Source organism: Thalassophryne amazonica, chromosome 19 (assembly GCF_902500255.1).
Source record: "Thalassophryne amazonica chromosome 19, fThaAma1.1, whole genome shotgun sequence".
Lineage (NCBI taxonomy): Eukaryota > Metazoa > Chordata > Actinopteri > Batrachoidiformes > Batrachoididae > Thalassophryne > Thalassophryne amazonica.
Window position 1 is genome coordinate 58,652,304 of NC_047121.1, and position 18,241 is coordinate 58,670,544.

An 18,241-nucleotide genomic window follows, 5' to 3' on the forward strand; every position below is an offset into this window, starting at 1 on the left:
GCATTAGGACCTCACCCTGAACACCTGAGGCTTGTTATCACGTGCAGGTCATCAGGACTCACAGCTGTGGTGTATTTTGTCTTAATCAGAGATTGCTGCATTTAAACCTTGAATGCACAGTGTGTGATTGCCAGAGACTCGACCTTGTGAGCAGACGTGTGAGATCGACGTCAGGAGAACAATCTCACCATCACGGACGCAGAGACCGCTCCAGGTTTGATGCCACAGTCTGTGAAGGAGGATTGGGTGAGGTCTCACGCTCTTCAGCACACTTCCTGTGGTAATTTGGTTTTGGTGACTTTTATGAAGTAATGACAGTGGATTTGGTGTCCCTCACACCTTGTGTTAGTGAGCTGTCACGTTATGCTAATTGTCTAATCAGCTTCTGCTGCAGTGGAGATTTGAACTGAGTTGTTCCGTGCCTGCAGGGTGAGAAGCTGATGTATAGATTTAAGCCAGGAAGTGTTTGCTGATTGCGTGCACCTTTGAGTTGTGTCTCTCTGTGTGGAGTTGGACTCACCTCCATGTTTTCTTTCTTCACAGACTTGGTTTGTCGCGGCCACCTGGGGGGTGTCGGCGGGGTCCCTGGTCCCTCTGGACCGTTTGCGCTGTTGAGAGCGCACCGTGTTTCCACCTCACCAGACCGCGGACTTTTTAGTTGTTTAGCACTTCACTCACTGTTATGTTTATTAAATTCTGTTACCTTTTGAACCGTGCTCTGCTTATTTTATGCTGGGTCCTTTCAAACGCTGGGTCGGTGCTCCGACCGCGTCCGAAACATAACAAAAAGAGGTTAAAACTCAAAAAGTCAAAAATATACATGAACAATTTAATCCCCAATCAATTTATATAAAATGAAGTAAGACCATAAACTAATTATAAGTGACAGAAAAAGGTGAGTTTGTACTTTGATTTAAAATGTTCATCAGAATTTGACATACTCTCCCCTCCCCTCCCCAATCGGACCGGGACTGACATGTTTAGCCGCATGTTCTCCTTGAATTGCTGGCTGTCTGAGTGGTGTCCAAAAAATGAGGTGGGCTTCATAGATAATTGGCAAAGCTTCTGGGGAAAACCTGGTCTTGTTAGGAGAGACGGCATCCATCCCACTTTGGATGGAGCGGCTCTCATTTCTAGAAATCTGGCCAATTTTCTTAAATCCTCCAAACCGTGACTATCCAGGGTTGGGACCAGGAAGCAGAGTTGTAGTCTTACACACCTCTCTGCAGCTTCTCTCCCCCTGCCATCCCCTCATTACCCCATCCCCGTAGAGATGGTGCCTGCTCCCAGACCACCAACAACCAGTAAAAATCTATTTAAGCATAAAAATTCAAAAAGAAAAAATAATATAGCACCTTCAACTCCACCACAGACTAAAACAGTTAAATGTGGTCTATTAAACATTAGATCTCTCTCTTCTAAGTCCCTGTTAGTAAATGATATAATAATTGATCAACATATTGATTTATTCTGCCTTACAGAAACCTGGTTACAGCAGGATGAATATGTTAGTTTAAATGAGTCAACACCCCCGAGTCACACTAACTGTCAGAACGCTCGTAACACGGGCCGAGGCGGAGGATTAGCAGCAATCTTCCACTCCAGCTTATTAATTAATCAAAAACCCAGACAGAGCTTTAATTCATTTGAAAGCTTGACTCTTAGTCTTGTCCATCCAAATTGGAAGTCCCAAAAACCAGTTTTATTTGTTGTTATCTATCGTCCACCTGGTCGTTACTGTGAGTTTCTCTGTGAATTTTCAGACCTTTTGTCTGACTTAGTGCTTAGCTCAAATAAGATCATTATAGTGGGCGATTTTAACATCCACACACATGCTGAGAATGACAGCCTCAACACTGCATTTAATCTATTGTTAGACTCGATTGGCTTTGCTCAAAATGTAAATGAGTCCACCCACCACTTTAATCATACCTTAGATCTTGTTCTGACTTATGGTATGGAAATTGAAGACTTAACAGTATTCCCTGAAAACCCCTTTCTGTCTGATCATTTCTTAATAACATTTACATTTACTCTGATGGACTACCCAGCAGTGGGGAATAAGTTTCATTACAGTAGAAGTCTTTCAGAAAGCGCTGTAACTAGGTTTAAGGATATGATTCCTTCTTTATGTTCTCCAATGCCATATACCAACACAGGGCAGAGTAGCTACCTAAACTCTGTGAGTGAGATAGATTATCTCGTCAATAGTTTTATATCCTCTTTGAGGACAACTTTGGATGCTGTAGCTCCTCTGAAAAAAAGAACCTTAAATCAGAAGTGCCTGACTCTGTGGTATAACTCACAAACTTGTTATGTGTCGGACGCAGCCCGGAGAACCGACCAGCGTTTGAAGGACCCAGTATGAAATAAGCAGAGCACGGTACAAAGGATAACAGAGTTTAATAAACATAACAGTGAAGTGATACGAAAACAACAAAAGAGTGCGCGGTCTGGCGTGGTGGATTGTGGTGCACTCCCAGCAGCGCTAACGGTCCGGAGCCAGAAAACTGTTCGGACCCAAGGACCCCGCCGACACCCCCCAGGTGGCCGCGACAAACCGAGTCTGTGAAAGAAGAAATCATTATGTGAGTCCACACTCAACACACAGAGAGACCACTCAAAGGTGTACAAACAGCAAACACTTCCTGGCTTAATTGCAAATCAGCTTCCCACCCTGCAGGCATAGAACACCCTGTTCACAAAACTCCACTGCAGTGGAAGCTGATTTAAACGACTAACATACAGCTCAATATAATAAGGTGTGAGGGACACCACATTTACTGACTGTATAAATGTTAGTCACAAAACCAAACGTACCTCAGGAAGTGTGCTGACGATCGTGATACCTCACCCCCTCCTCTTTCACAGACCATGCATCAAACCTGGATGTTCTCTGCATCCACTGATGATGAGATGGCTCCCGAGATGACGATCTCACCCGTCTGGTCACAAGGTCGAGTCTCTGGCAAACACACACTGTGCACTCCAGACTTAAATGCCACCATGTTCCAATCCATGTAGATGCACCACAGCTGTGAGTCCTGACGAGCCGCAGGTGATCAGCCTCAGGTGATCAGGGTGAGGTCCTGATAAACTCAGCTACACAGCCACTCAGTCCCAAATGCAAGCCACCTGGAAGGAAAAACAAAAGACAGGACAAAAGACAGAAACAAAAAGGCAGCCAGGCCCCCCCCAGCCATACAACAGTACCCCACCCTCACGGGAAGCCTCCCGGTGACCACACAAACCTGGCCCAGGAGAAACACCCCCCTCCAGGGACCATGGCTGGAAACCGTATCCGCATTCATCTTCCAACAGAATCTTCATCTAACAGAACGGTTGATGTCTTCTCCTCTGGCTGCATCTTTGACCTTGTTTCTATCAGTCAATTAGCACAGGTGGCATTTAAGTCTGGAGTGCACAGTGTGTGTTTGCCAGAGACTCGACCTTGTGACCAGACGGGTGAGATCGTCGTCTCGGGAGCCATCTCATCATCAGTGGATGCAGAGAACGTCCAGGTTTGATGCATGGTCTGTGAAAGAGGAGGGGGTGAGGTCTCACGCTCGTCAGCACACTTCCTGAGGTACGTTAGATTTTGTGACTAACATTTATACAGTCAGTAAATGTGGTGTCCCTCACACCTTATTATATTGAGCTGTATGTTGGTCGTGTAATCAGCTTCCTCTGCAGTGGAGTTTTGTGAACTGTGTGTTCCATGCCTGCAGGGTGGGAAGCTGATTAGTCATTAAGCCAGGAAGTGTTTGCTGTTTGTGCACCTTTGAGCGTTCTCTCTGTGTGTTGAGTGTGGACTCACATAATGATTCCTTCTTTCACAGACTTGGTTTGTCGCGGCCACCTGGGGGGTGTCGGCGGGGTCCTTGGGTCCGGGTTGGTTCTGGCTCCGGACCGTTGGCTCTGCTGGGAGCGCACCGCAAAACCACCACGCCAGACTGCGTACTTTTATATTTTTTCACAGCACTGTTATGTTCATTAAACTCTGTTATCCTTTGTACCGTGCTCTGCTTATTTTATACTGGGTCCTTCAAACGCTGGTCGGTTCTCCGGGCTGCGTCCGACACATAACAAAACTCGCAGCTTAAAGCAGATAACCCGTAAGTTGGAGAGGAAATGGCGTCTCACTAATTTAGAAGATCTTCACTTAGCCTGGAAAAAGAGTCTGTTGCTCTATAAAAAAGCCCTCCGTAAAGCTAGGACATCTTACTACTCATCACTAATTGAAGAAAATAAGAACAACCCCAGGTTTCTTTTCAGCACTGTAGCCAGGCTGACAAAGAGTCAGAGCTCTATTGAGCCGAGTATTCCTTTAACTTTAACTAGTAATGACTTCATGACTTTCTTTGCTAATAAAATTTTAATGAAAAAATTACTCATAACCATCCCAAAGACATATCGTTCTCTTTGGCTGCTTTCAGTGATGCCGGTATTTGGTTAGACTCTTTCTCTCCGATTGTTCTGTCTGAGTTATTTTCATTAGTTACTTCCTCCAAACCATCAACATGTCTATTAGACCCCATTCCTACCAGGCTGCTCAAGGAAGCCCTACCATTAATTAATGCTTCGGTCTTAAATATGATCAATTTATCTTTATTAGTTGGCTATGTACCACAGGTTTTAAGGTGGCAGTAATTAAACCATTACATAAAAAGCCATCACTTGACCCAGCTATCTTAGCTAATTATAGGCCAATCTCCAACCTTCCTTTTCTCTCAAAAATTCTTGAAAGGGTAGTTGTAAAACAGCTAACTGATCATTTGCAGAGGAATGGTCTATTTGAAGAGTTTCAGTCAGGGTTTAGAATTCATCATAGTACAGAAACAGCATTAGTGAAGGTTACAAATGATCTTCTTATGGCCTCAGACAGTGGACTCATCTCTGTACTTGTTCTGTTAGACCTCAGTACTGCTTTTGATACTGTTGACCATAAAATTTTATTACAGTGATTAGAGCATGCTATAGGTATTAAAGGCACTGCGCTGCGGTGGTTTGAATCGTATTTATCTAATAGATTACAATGTGTTCATGTAAATGGGGAATCTTCTTCACAGACTAAGGTTAATTATGGAGTTCCACAAGGTTCTGTGCTAGGACCAATTTTATTCACTTTATACATGCTTCCCTTAGGCAGTATTATTAGACAGCATTGCTTAAATTTTCATTGTTACGCAGATGATACCGAGCTTTATCTATCCATGAAGCCAGAGGACACACACCAATTAGCTAAACTGCAGGATTGTCTTACAGACATAAAGACATGGATGACCTCTAATTTCCTGCTTTTAAACTCAGATAAAACTGAAGTTATTGTACTTGGCCCCACAAATCTTAGAAACATGGTGTCTAACCAGATCCTTACTCTGGATGGCATTACCCTGACCTCTAGTAATACTGTGAGAAATCTTGGAGTCATTTTTGATCAGGATATGTCATTCAATGCGCATATTAAACAAATATGTAGGACTGCTTTTTTGCATTTGCGCAATATCTCTAAAATTAGAAAGGTCTTGTCTCAGAGTGATGCTGAAAAACTAATTCATGCATTTATTTCCTCTAGGCTGGACTATTGTAATTCATTATTATCAGGTTGTCCTAAAAGTTCCCTGAAAAGCCTTCAGTTAATTCAAAATGCTGCAGCTAGAGTACTGACGGGGACTAGAAGGAGAGAGCATATTTCACCCATATTGGCTTCTCTTCATTGGCTTCCTGTTAATTCTAGAATAGAATTTAAAATTCTTCTTCTTACTTATAAGGTTTTGAATAATCAGGTCCCATCTTATTTAGGGACCTCATAGTACCATATCACCCCAATAGAGTGCTTCGCTCTCAGACTGCAGGCTTACTTGTAGTTCCTAGGGTTTGTAAGAGTAGAATGGAAGGCAGAGCCTTCAGCTTTCAGGCTCCTCTCCTCTGGAACCAGCTCCCAATTCGGATCAGGGAGACAGACACCCTCTCTACTTTTAAGATTAGGCTTAAAACTTTCCTTTTTGCTAAAGCTTATAGTTAGGGCTGGATCAGGTGACCCTGAACCATCCCTTAGTTATGCTGCTATAGACGTAGACTGCTGGGGGGTTCCCATGATGCACTGTTTCTTTCTCTTTTTGCTCTGTATGCACCACTCTGCATTTAATCATTAGTGATTGATCTCTGCTCCCCTCCACAGCATGTATTTTTCCTGATTCTCTCCCTCAGCCCCAACCAGTCCCAGCAGAAGACTGCCCCTCCCTGAGCCTGGTTCTGCTGGAGGTTTCTTCCTGTTAAAAGGGAGTTTTTCCTTCCCACTGTCGCCAAGTGCTTGCTCACAGGGGGTCGTTTTGACCCTTTGGGTTTTTCCGTAATTATTGTATGGCTTTACCTTGCAATATAAAGCGCCTTGGGGCAACTGTTTGTTGTGATTTGGCGCTATATAAATAAAATTGATTTGATTTGATTTGATCTCATCACTCAGCAAATTATTCCACAAAGAAGAAGCACAAAAAGCAAAAGTTCTTCATCCTGACAACTTCTCCTTAACCTTCAGAACACAGAAAAAAATCTGCATCCTTATATCGCAGGACACCAGACGGAACATAAGGCTCAATAAGGTCCATAATATATGAGGACAAACAGCCCTTCAGGATTTTGTGAGTTACCCACAGAGCTTTAAACTCTGCTCAAACATTCACTGGAAGAAGGTACACCTGGTTCAACTTCAAACTCGAACAGCCATATTTTGAATCATCTGAAAACATCTCATTCAACTCCGTAGGATGCAAAATTAGGTCATTAATGCAGGTCATCAGCATAACAGTGAAAGTGAGTCCTAAAGAGAGACTAACAGTGAACCGAGAACAGAACCCTGAGGCACTCCATATTTCAATGTTTAAAATTCAGATGTATTGTTATGAAAACATATGCTCACTGTGACTGACCTGACAAATAAGGTCTGAGCCATGAAAGTACTTGAAAGTACTTGCCAAAATGCCCAAATTATTTTCAGTTTCTTCCAACAAAATATGGCGATCAACTGTATGTCACAGGTGACACAGATCCAGCAGCATAGGATTTACATCCACAGCCAGCAACAAATCATTAACACTTTAAGTGCCATCTGTGTGGAATGATGAGCCATGAATGCTGACTGCAAAGAATAAGCTCATTCTGTGTCAAACATGCAAGAATTATTTTCCAGAACATTTGCATCCCCATTGGATGTTGATGATGTACATGTACATCAGTTGCACATGATCAGACTGTGTCTCAGGAACAATTTTATGTTTCTAATAAAGAAACAAGCAACAACAACAAAAAAGTTATTTTGCAACATACTGGTTACTGGCGGCCAACCGGTTAGTGTACTTGTTAGTAGAGTAAAAGATCCCAGGTTCAAAACCACCCTGGACAAAAAGCAAGAATTAAATGTACTGAAAGTGAGTCAACAAACAAATGTTGAGTTAATAATATATTTTCAAGATGCTCTGTGGTCAGATGGATCCCTTTCTGAGCTCCTTCAGCAACAGACAAAATAATAAAATGCAATATTTTCATAACGTAATCATATTCTGCACTATAAAGTCTTTTTGTTGTTTTCTTAAATTTACCGAACACCCGAGGCCTGAGTTCTAAAACTGTAACAGAGGACGTGATCTCTGACCTCTTTCCCTGCAGTACTTTAAACAACTTTGTTAACGTTTCTCTTCAATTTAGGTGCAACGTTTCTTTATGAAGCCAGACTCGATGACATAATTTCCTCTCTGATGGCGCCACCCAGTGGTGCTGCAAGGATCTGCAGGGCTCACAGAAAAGAATGGTGCTGGTCATATAATTAGAACATCATGAAAAAGTTGATTAAATTTCAGTAATTCCATTCAAAAAGTGAAACTTATATATTATATTCATTCATTACACACAGACTGAAATATTTCAAGTGTTTATTTCTTTTAATGTTGATGATTATAACTGACAACTAATGAAAACCCCAAATTCAGTATCTCAGAAAATTAGAATATTGTGAAAAGGTTCAATATTGAAGACACCTGGTCACACACACTAATCAGCTAATTGACTCAAAACACCTGCAAAAGCCTTTAACTGGTCTCTCAGTCTAGTTCCGTAGGTTAAACAATCATGGGACAGACTGCTGACTTGACATCTTGCCTGGGCTAAAGACAAAAAGGACTGGACTGCTGCTGAGTGGTCCAAAGTTATGTTCTCTGATGAAAGTAAATTTTGCATTTCCTTTGGAAATCAAGGTTCCAGAGTCTGGAGGAAGAGAGGAGAGGCACAGAATCCACATTTCTTGAGGTCCAGTTAAAATTTCCACACTCAGTGATGGTTTGGGGTGCCATGTCATCTGCTGGTCTTGGTCCATTGTGTTTTCTGAGGTCCAAGGTCAACGCAGCCGTCTACCAGGAAGTTGTAGAGCACTTCATGCTTCCTGCTGCTGATCAACTTTATGGAGATGTAGATTTCATTTTCCAACAGGACTTGGCACCTGCACACAGTGCCAAAGCTACCAGTACCTGGTTTAAGGACCATGATATCCCTGTTCTTAATTGGCCAGCAAACTGGCCTGACCTTAACCCCGTAGAAAATCTATGGGTATTGTGAAGAGGAAGATGAGACACGCCAGACCCAACAACGCAGAAGAGCTGAAGGCCACTATTAGAGCAACCTGGGCTCTCAAACCACCTGAGCAGTACCACAGACTGATCGATTCCATGCCACGCCGCACTGCTGCAGTAATTCAGGCAAAAGGAGCCCCAACTACATACTGAGTGCTGTACGTGCTCATACTTTTCATGTTCATACTTTTCAGTTGGCCAACATTTCTAGAAATCCTTTTTGTATTGGTCTTAAGTAATATTAAAATTTTCTGAGATACTGAATTTGGGATTTTCATTAGTTGTCAGTTATAATCATCAACATTAATAGAAATAAACACTTGAAATATATCAGTTTGTGTGTAATGAATGAATAAATGAATATAATATACGTATACGTTTCACTTAACTGGAATTACTGAAATAAATCAACTTTTTCATGATATTCTAATTATATGGCATATATATATATATATATATATATATATGTATTTTTTTTTTTTTTTTTACTGAATTGGAGCAACTTAAACTTTTGATCCCTGTATAAACTGAAACTGTCCTTTGTCACAATTTTTGCTGGTTTTACCCTATAACTCCAGAACATTCACTCATATTTAGTCCAAACTATACCTTTTTTGGAATTGTTAAGATCAGACACATAATGTGGTGTATTTTTCAGCATGATTGGAGCATTTTTAAATTTTGACCTCTGTGTAATCCTTCATTGACCCTACCTGGCTATAGCTACCACCCTGGTATGGCTATCATACATTTCTGTGTAGGCTGGATTCTAAGTGTCATTTTGACCCCTTAATTGGTACCGAATAGGGCAAAATTGATGACTGGCTCATGGGCTAAGGCGTGTCGTGCCGGAGTCCAGTCCTCCTAAAGTCTGTAGAAGAATCATGTTACCATGGTGACCAGCACTCAGAGAAGGTAAACTTGCTCCCCTCTCAAGTATCAGTCAACCAATTTTGAGTTTTTCTAAACCGTCCCCCTCCAGTCCAGGTGGGGGCGGTAATACAACTCTTATCTGGTTTACCCCGCCGCTTTTCCCACGAGGAGGAAGAAGACAAAATAAGAACAACTCGTTTGTTAGCTTGTTTTCAGAGCAGCAGTTTATTGTTTTTAATTCGAAGGTGAAAATGAACAGAGTGAATACTTCTGAAGAGTTTGACTCGTATGAGATCGAAGAGCCGAGTGATGAAGAGAGAGCACAAAGCAGGTAGGAGATACAGAAAACGTTAATTTAAGACACGATTTAGTGTTTTAGTGCGCGTCGTAACGACGCAGGCGAGCTTTGATGAAACAGATTTACCAAAAATAAATAAAAACGAAAGAATCGCTTCAGACGTTCAGATTTTAGCAACACGCCACGAGAGGCGACATCTAGTGGTCACATGATGTAACAGCTCCCCTGATCCAAACTAAAGACAGGCGTCGCCATCCGGATCCGATCCAGATCCAGATTAAAGACCGAATCCGAGTTCTTTTTTTATCATTGAGTTTAGGCCAATTTTTAAATTTGGGTTTCTATTTGGGCGTGTCTGTTAGGTAAAAAAAAAGGCGGCACGTGATGACGCATTTCCTGGTAGTTCTGTACTCAGGAACATTTAGTTTGGCCTGCGGGTATGTTTGGGTTCTGGGCCAGGTATATTTAACCAGTGTTGCCACAGTTACTTTGAAAAAGTAATCCAATTACAAATTACTGATTACTCCTTGAAAAAGTAACTTAGTTACTTTACTGATTACTCAATTGTAAAAGTAACTAAGTTAGATTACTAGTTACTTTTTTAGTTACTTTCCCCAGCTGCCGACAACAACCCACGTCAACATGACAATGATACCTGTTTTGCCAAAACTCACTTTATAGTCACCCTTTCTTGACTTCAATGAAAATAAATACTTGTTTTATAAAAAGTAAAATAAAGACCTCTTTCTTGACCTCATATTTAACTGTTGACAGCACTGTAACAGTAAAACTTGCAATTTCAAACCTACATTGTTTATAAATGTAACTATTAAATTCTAACATTTTTCTAACATTTAAATTCTCTCTAAACATTTTACTTGTCGAAATTATTATTATTTTAAGCAATATTAGTAGTTGTAGTAAAAAACGGCTTCAAAACTGGACCTTTAATCTAGGGGTGTTGTGGGGGGGCACATCCCTCCTCCACGCCCCCATTCCATCTGGATTCGCCCCTGCTTTGGCGTTTGAGCACAAAGAATGGATAACATTTATTTATGCAGAAAACAGGACCAGATTGACAGGTAAGAAAGTTTTATTGCGTTTTCACATCATGTGGTCCTCAGAAAGAGAGTTTAGGTGCATTTGAGTGGAAAATACTGTTAGTTGTTGACGCGTCGCCGAGGATCAGCTGTTTTTAACGAGACGATACGAAGCAGCTCAGCTCAGAATTCTAAATAAAGGAGGAAAAAAGTATAAAAATGTCTTCGTAAAGCTCAGTGCAGGTGTGCTGATCACCGCCCTTTAAGAGGTGAGGACGAGTCGAGCAGCTGCAAAAACCCGCGGATGAAAAGCTCACAGCTCGCTTAAAGTGGGACGTTCAGTCGAACCCCGACCTCCTGCCCACGGACCAAGTTTAATGCTGCTATCGACCCACAATGAAAAATAATAGTAACGCACAGTGACATGGAGAAGTAACTTTAATCTGATTACTGACTTGGAAAGATTAACGCGTTAGATTACTCGTTACTAAAAGAAGTGGTCAGATTAGAGTAACGCGTTAGTAACGCGTTACCGGCATCACTGTATTTAACCAATACTTGCCCGTATCAAGTTCCAAAAAAAAAGGTCCTGGGGTTGATTTTGTTTGATTTTTTAGAGCCTGGAGGTTTTTATTTGTTGCAGGAACAGGTTAGTGAGGACTGGTGTCGCTGACAGAATGGTCCCCTTAAAAATCAGTCTGCCCTGCCTTCGGTGTGCATGCGTCATTTCTGAGCGTCAGCAGTGATTCACTGACTATCACCTCGTTTCTACTTAAAACTGCTCTCCAGTCATCATCTATCTCAGCACCAGAAATCTGAAGCTTTTGTACAACAATCATTTCCACATAAATTCACAAAAGATGGGGGAACGACCAGAGCTGCCACTGTAGCAAGTCTGAGTCTGGCGTGCTGCTGCTGCTGCTGCGCCTAAGTCATTTCGAAGCATCAGTAGCAGTTCACCAATTATCACCTTGTTTCTGCTTAAAACTGACTTGAAAATGATTTCAGAGGTTTTACTTTGTCATCTGATGGTTAATAATCACATTATTCCCTTTGATCGCTTTGGGTGTAAAGAGTCAGACTCAGAGTCAGTCTCAGACACATGCACAGTGAAGGCAGGGCGAACCAGTTTTTAGAGGGGACCGTTCGGTTGGTGACACCGGTACTGCCTGAAAACAGCCGCTCAAACAGCAAGTTCTAGTTATTGAACTTTGAAAATAATAATGCATCTACATACCATGAGGACAAGTAAACTATAAATATAACACAATGCTAAAATGCCCTCAGCCCTATCAAAATAAAAATAGGAAATGGAATGTGACCTTTTGACCTCTGAAATTGGGTCAAGGTTATCCATTTTTGAACTTGTCCAAGGTCTGTGTCCCAAGAATGTTCCCTGTGAATTTGAAGACCCTGGCAGTAATAGGACTGGACTATCACGACAGGCCTAGAGTAGACTGAGACTGGAGTCAGTGCATCAAGTGCCACCATGCACAGACATGTCCAGGAAAGTGACGACAACTGTCTCATTCCTCATGTCAAGACACTCCAGAGCCAGAGATGATGTCAAAAGCGTCTTAACCCCTTAACGACTATTGTCGCATATATGCTACAATATTTGACTCAAATATGCAACATACCAAATTGACCAGTATGCCTGTTGTCGCTTATTTGCAACATACCAGTATTAGTATTATAACATTATAACATAAATTATTACCAAAATAACTATTTATTTTTTGTGCAAATGTGAAATTAATAATCTCAACATTATTTACCATCTACTTAAAGGCAAAAACACACAAAACATTTTGTTATATACAGCTATATAAATTCAGGCGTTAAGGGGTTAAGTAACTGGGCTAAGCAGAAAAAGAACTGGACTGTTGCTCAGTGGTTCAAAGTCCTCTTTTCAGGTTGAAATAAACTTGATTTCATTGGGAAATCAGCATCTCAGAGTCTGGAGGACGAGTGGAGAGGGACAGAATCCTAACTGCTTGAAGTTCAGTGTGAAGTTTCGACAGCCAGTGATGATTTAGGGTGCCATGTCCTCTGCTGGTGTTTGACCACTGTGTTTGATCAAATTCAAAGTCAACCCAGCTGTCTACCAGGAGATTTTAGCGCACTTCATGCTTCCATCCACTGACAAGCTTTATGGAGATGTTGATTTATTTGCACAATCATTAAATGTTAAATGTTGCACTTTGAAAAGAAGAAACTTGAAAAACAGGTATTTTGTATTACTTATACCCAGCAGTAGAAAGGTAACGGACCTTTTGCATGAAGCACTTGGACCGCTAAAAGCTCACGTACCAATGAAAGCTGATGTTGGCGCCTCGCTGGCCCCGCCTCCTGCGAGTTTTGTTTGTGCAGTACGCCACACAGACAGAATCCATCGATCTGTTTTAGAATGAAACTTATAAAGTCTGGCTCAAGAGTCTGGTTTTATTGAGTCTGGCTTAAAAGAGTCTAGTTTTATTGAGTTTGACTTAAGAGTGTTTGGTTTATATGTGTCTGCTGCAGCTCGGAGGACGAGCTGGACGTGCTGCTTCATGGAACGCCGGACCAGAAGAAGAAGCTGATCAGAGAATACCTGACGGGGGAGAGCGAGTCTTCGAGCGGAGACGAGTTTGAGAGGGAGATGGAGGCAGAGCTTAGCTCCACCATGAAGACCATGGAGGGTGCATGGGGGGCATCAGCAGCAGGTAGGTGGAGCTGTGGTTCATGCTGTTTGCAGTCAGACAGAAGTCAAAGTGAACATAAGAGAGTGTGTGTGTGTGTGTGTGTGTGTGTGTGTGTGTGTGTGTGTGTGTGTGTGTGTGTGTGTGTGTGTGTGTGTGTGTGTGTGTGTGTGTGTGTGTGTGTGTGTGTGTGTGTGTGTGTGTGTGTGTGTGTTTCGTCTTCACACCATCCTTGATGTGTGTGATTTGGGGTTATAATGACACTGTTACACATTACTTCAAATCCTAGAAATTTCAATGTTGTCTTCATGGACCAGGAACCAAAATGTCACCATGATGCACTTTTGCTGTGGTTTAGTCGGTTTCCACACGGGGCGCCTCACCCACTCCCCCACATGAGCAGTCTGTGTCCTCATTGGTCAGAGTGACTGACATCAGAGCTGCAGCTAGCTGTGTGTGTGTGTGTGTGTGTTTGTTTGTTTGTTTCTCTACTCTGTTTTACCACAGTGAGTGATGGCTTTCAGTTGATTGAAGGTGATTTGACGTGTTGATCAGTGTTGGTGTTTTTTGTGCTGCAGGAACATCAGGTGGTGGGGTCGGAGTTCCTCAGACCTACGATAAGGTCTATTTTGACTCTGACTCAGAGGACGATGACACACAAAGTAAGCTGGCAGAGGACGTCCCCGCCTCCTCTTGTGATGTCACTGCTTCTGTGTTGTAATTAATGTTTGTGTGTTCCCCTCCCCCCAGCAGGGAGCTCCAGCAACCTAAGGCGCACACAGCAGCTCATACCGACCAATGACGAGCTGCTCTATGATCCTGACAAGGATGACCGGGACCAGGCCTGGGTGGATGCCCGCAGGAGGCAGTGAGTCCAGCTGTTAGTCCTCAATAGCACTTTCACTGAGTCCACAGAGTTAAACCAGCAACCTTTAATGACTGTCAGCAGCAGTTGACATCTAAATTTAACCTCTGCGTTGTGTATATGTCTCACTCTGTCATTGCTCCACTCGGGACGCAAACTCACAGTCTGTGGCATGGGAGGCCAGGTGATCTTACCAGACGGTTAAAACTCCTGGGTCTGTGGCCAGAGCGCCTTTTGGCTGTTGGGGAGTGAGTTTCACTGGCTACTATATGCTGGCCTCCATCACATAAACACTGTGATCCCGTTGTAGCGCTCCGATAATCACAGGAAGCCATCAGTACTGCAGGGGTTTGTTCCTTTTTTTTCCCCCCTGGTATGTAATACGGGGGATATAGCGATCAGCATGTCTGTCTGTTTGTCCGTCTGTCTGTTTTCGCTTGTTCGGAAAATCACTAAGGGCCCTTGGGCAAGGTCCTTAATCCCCTAGGAATATAAAAGTACTCAGTTTGTTTGAATTTCACTGAGAGCTGCCCAGAGTCCTGAGGACAGTATCTCAGGGTTCCTCTTGACCTGGTCCAGAATCATTATTGGGGAGCTGTTTGATTCACTGTCATGTAGGAAACTCACTCAAGTGTCCTTGAGCAAGGCTCTTAGTTCTGAGATATTACTTTTGTGCAGTTGAATGGCAGCATGCTGACATCAGCGTGTAAATGTGTAAATCACCATTAAGCATCGTAGAAATACACTAGTTGCTCCAGGTGTGTAGTGGGCACCTTGCATGGCAGCAGCCTGACATCGGGGTGAATGTGAGGCATTGATGTGTAAAGCGCTTTGAGCGTCTGTAGATGGAAAAGCGTTATATAAATGCAGTCCATTTACCATTTAGTGCGATATCTCAAAATTCAGTTGACCGATGGCATTCCTTTTTAGCATAAGGATGTACTTGTGTGGTCCCTGACACTTAGTGTTACTGGTTTGTGGGGACCGCGGGGGATATGTCATCTCCTGATGACCCTTGTTTCAAATGGAAAGAAACAATATGGAGATTGAATGTGGGAATATTAAACAATAAATCAGTTGTTGAACAAATTAGGACATCCAGACTTATTTAGGAGGAAAATAACGGGGAGATGGAGCCAGCTATACTGTGGATGCTTTAAAAGCAGTTATAAGAGGGAAACTGATTGCAATTACAAGCAGTCTGAAATGAGGAAGAATAAAATAGTATGAGACCAATTAAGCAGAATTGAGACAATTGGAACAGAAACATAAGGGAAAAGGAAAAACTAAAAAAAAAAAATACAACAAAGAAGGAACAAGGTGAGAAAGGAAATTAATAGTTTGCTCCAATATAAAACGGAAACAAAAGCAAAATATTTAAAACATAAATATTATGAAGCAGGACCCAAAGAAATGAAATTGTTGGTGAAACAGGCAGAAAATACAGTCAATAAATTACACCACCCCAAAACAAACCCGCTTCAATAGGAATTGAAAATATTTTTGGAGACTACTACAAGGAAATTTATACCCAATACAAACAATGGTTGCTGATCATAGAGGACATAGTTGTGATGGCACACCTTACATACAAGCTGAAAGTGAACTTTTTATATATTTAGAAAAAACACAGGTGGTTGGTGTATAAACGAAGACATAATCAGTAAGGTGGACCAACACATAGACTGTTTTGTTTTGTTGTCTTTTTTCCTTTGTGCCCCTTGGGTTTGGGGAGGTTGTTTTTATGCATAACTGAAAAACTAAATAAAAATTGAAAAAGGAAAAAAAAAATTTCACTCTTCTGCTCTTGTCAATGAACTAATCAAATATTCATGTTCCCATCCAGGTACAACTACAGGAAACCACAAGGGGGGGCACCTGGGTCACAGCACCGCCCACCTCAGGGTCTCCCCAACAGCGACGCCATTCTTAACTGTCCCGCCTGTATGACAACACTCTGCCTGGACTGTCAGAGGTTAGAGGTCACAATAAATCCAGGAGCTCAGAGACAGAAGTGGAGTCATTACATCTCATGTGTTCAGGAAGCTGCCCAACTCAAAAACTGATGTGCCCACCAAAGTAATTTATTTCCTACAGTTTGTAGTTGTTCAGGAAAATCACTTAAATTGTGGATAGAAAACTAAACAGACAACATTTATAGTTTCAGGCAGTTTATAAATCTGGACACGACCCTGCCTCTCACTTACAAAGACTTGCAGGTTAGATGAACTCACCCACCGCTTCTTACCCAATGACTTAACCCTAACTCCATCGCTCACCCAATGACTTAACCCTAACTCCAGCTCTCATCCAATGACTTAACCCTAACTCCATCTCTTACCCAATGACTTAACCCTAACTCCATCTCTCACCCAATGACTTAACCCTAACTCCAGCTCTCATCCAATGACTTAACCCTAACCCTGCTTCTCACCCAGTTGCCTAACTCTAACCCCGCCTCTCACCTAATGACCTAACCCTAATCCTGCTTCTCACCTAATCCTGCTTCTCACCTAATGACCTAACCCTAACACTGCTTCTCACCCAATGGCCTAACCCTGAGTCCGCCTCTTACCCAGTGACTGCTGGGATTGGCTCCACCTGCATGACCCTTTAACTGATTCAGGAAATAGATGGATTCTGCAGTAAAAAGATACAACAGTGTCACCTTTTATGGAGGAAATCTGGAGAAATCATCCACTTGACAAATGACAAAACCTTCAATTCGGACCTGGAAGATGAGCCATAAATTTTGGGGTGGCGCTAATTGGAATTCCACCAAGGCTAGAGCTGGGCACACATTTCTTGATGATGTCTGATTCCCTTCTGTCATAATAGTTTGCTTGGTTTGTCGTTTCAGGCATGAGACGTACCGGACTCAGTACCGGGCCATGTTTGTCATGAACTGCACTGTGAAGAGTGAAGAGGTTTTACACTACAAAGCCCAACCACCCACTAAACAGCGTAACAGACGCAAGAGACAAGGTTCCAACAGAATGGAGGCCAATGACCTTCCAGAGCCAGCGGTAGCTGGAATGGACATGGATGAGGTTTACCACCCGGTGCAGTGCTCCGAGTGCGCCACAGAGGTCGCCGTATTTGATAAAGACGAGGTCTACCACTTCTTCAACATCCTGGCCAGTCACTGCTGAGGGGTTGAGCACATTCTCTTCTGATGAGAAGTACTGGTTCTTTCCAGTGTCTGTGGCACCACAGCGCCACCTGCTGAACTGAACTGAACATTTCCACCACAAAAGGAACTGTAAGAAAAAACATCTGATTGGTTCCTTTTTAACATGATGATGATGATGATGTTGCAGTTCCTGCTGTTGGGTTCTGCTTTTGATCAAGAACCATTTTTGGGGGGGGGGATTTTACTCAAAACCTCCTTAATGCAGATATCAACCACAAAGAAAAATGGACATGAGGTGGTGCTGCCATCACCGGAATGTGAGAGAACCACAGAAAGTTCCTGTCAGTCAAAAATTCACCAAGAAACCAAAAAGGAAAATCTATTTTAAAAATCATCAGTCAGACTGAGTGTTCCGACTCCGGTGCTGGTTCTGGAGTCGTCCTGTCAGAGAGTAAAACTGTTTGGACTCAGACTTGAGCGCGGGTTTATTTTTCACAGCTGAGACGGAATAAATGTGTCAGAAATGGCTTTTCAAGTGCAAATAACTGATAAACTATTTACAAAATCTATCCAGTTGTGTTTTTTCAGCTGCTGGAACTGGATTTGAGCTTTCAGACTGTTTACATTAGAAATAATCTGCTTCTGCCCCCAAAAAATGTAATCAAATACTTTAAAAAAACTTTTTAAAACCAAGATCTGTCCTTTTTTTTTAATGGGCTGCAAAGTGGTT

General features: G+C 42.3%; 1 protein-coding gene and 1 long non-coding RNA gene across 2 annotated transcripts; both read left to right on the forward strand.

Moving 5' to 3' along the window:
• Positions 1-9,653: 9,653 nt before the first annotated feature.
• On the forward strand, positions 9,654-18,187 carry eapp (e2f-associated phosphoprotein). The gene is made up of 6 exons (XM_034159679.1): positions 9,654-9,825; positions 13,356-13,537; positions 14,092-14,175; positions 14,264-14,381; positions 16,225-16,353; positions 17,239-18,187. Exons 1-6 carry the CDS (start codon positions 9,746-9,748, stop codon positions 17,528-17,530), a joined length of 885 nt encoding a protein of 294 aa, XP_034015570.1. The 5' UTR covers positions 9,654-9,745; the 3' UTR covers positions 17,531-18,187.
• Positions 16,351-17,088, forward strand: LOC117500895. Its single transcript, XR_004557882.1, has 2 exons — positions 16,351-16,457; positions 16,540-17,088. It is a non-coding gene; the product is annotated as an uncharacterized LOC117500895 (long non-coding RNA).
• Positions 18,188-18,241: the final 54 nt, after the last annotated feature.

Coding starts and splice junctions, on each gene's coding strand:
- eapp (XM_034159679.1), top strand. CDS start 9,746: ATGAACAGAGTGAATACTTCTGAAGAGTTTGACTCGTATGAGATCGAA. Junction 9,826..13,355: donor GAAGAGAGAGCACAAAGCAG/GTAGGAGATACA, acceptor TGTCTGCTGCAG/CTCGGAGGACGAGCTGGACG. Junction 14,382..16,224: donor GTGGATGCCCGCAGGAGGCA/GTGAGTCCAGCT, acceptor GTTCCCATCCAG/GTACAACTACAGGAAACCAC.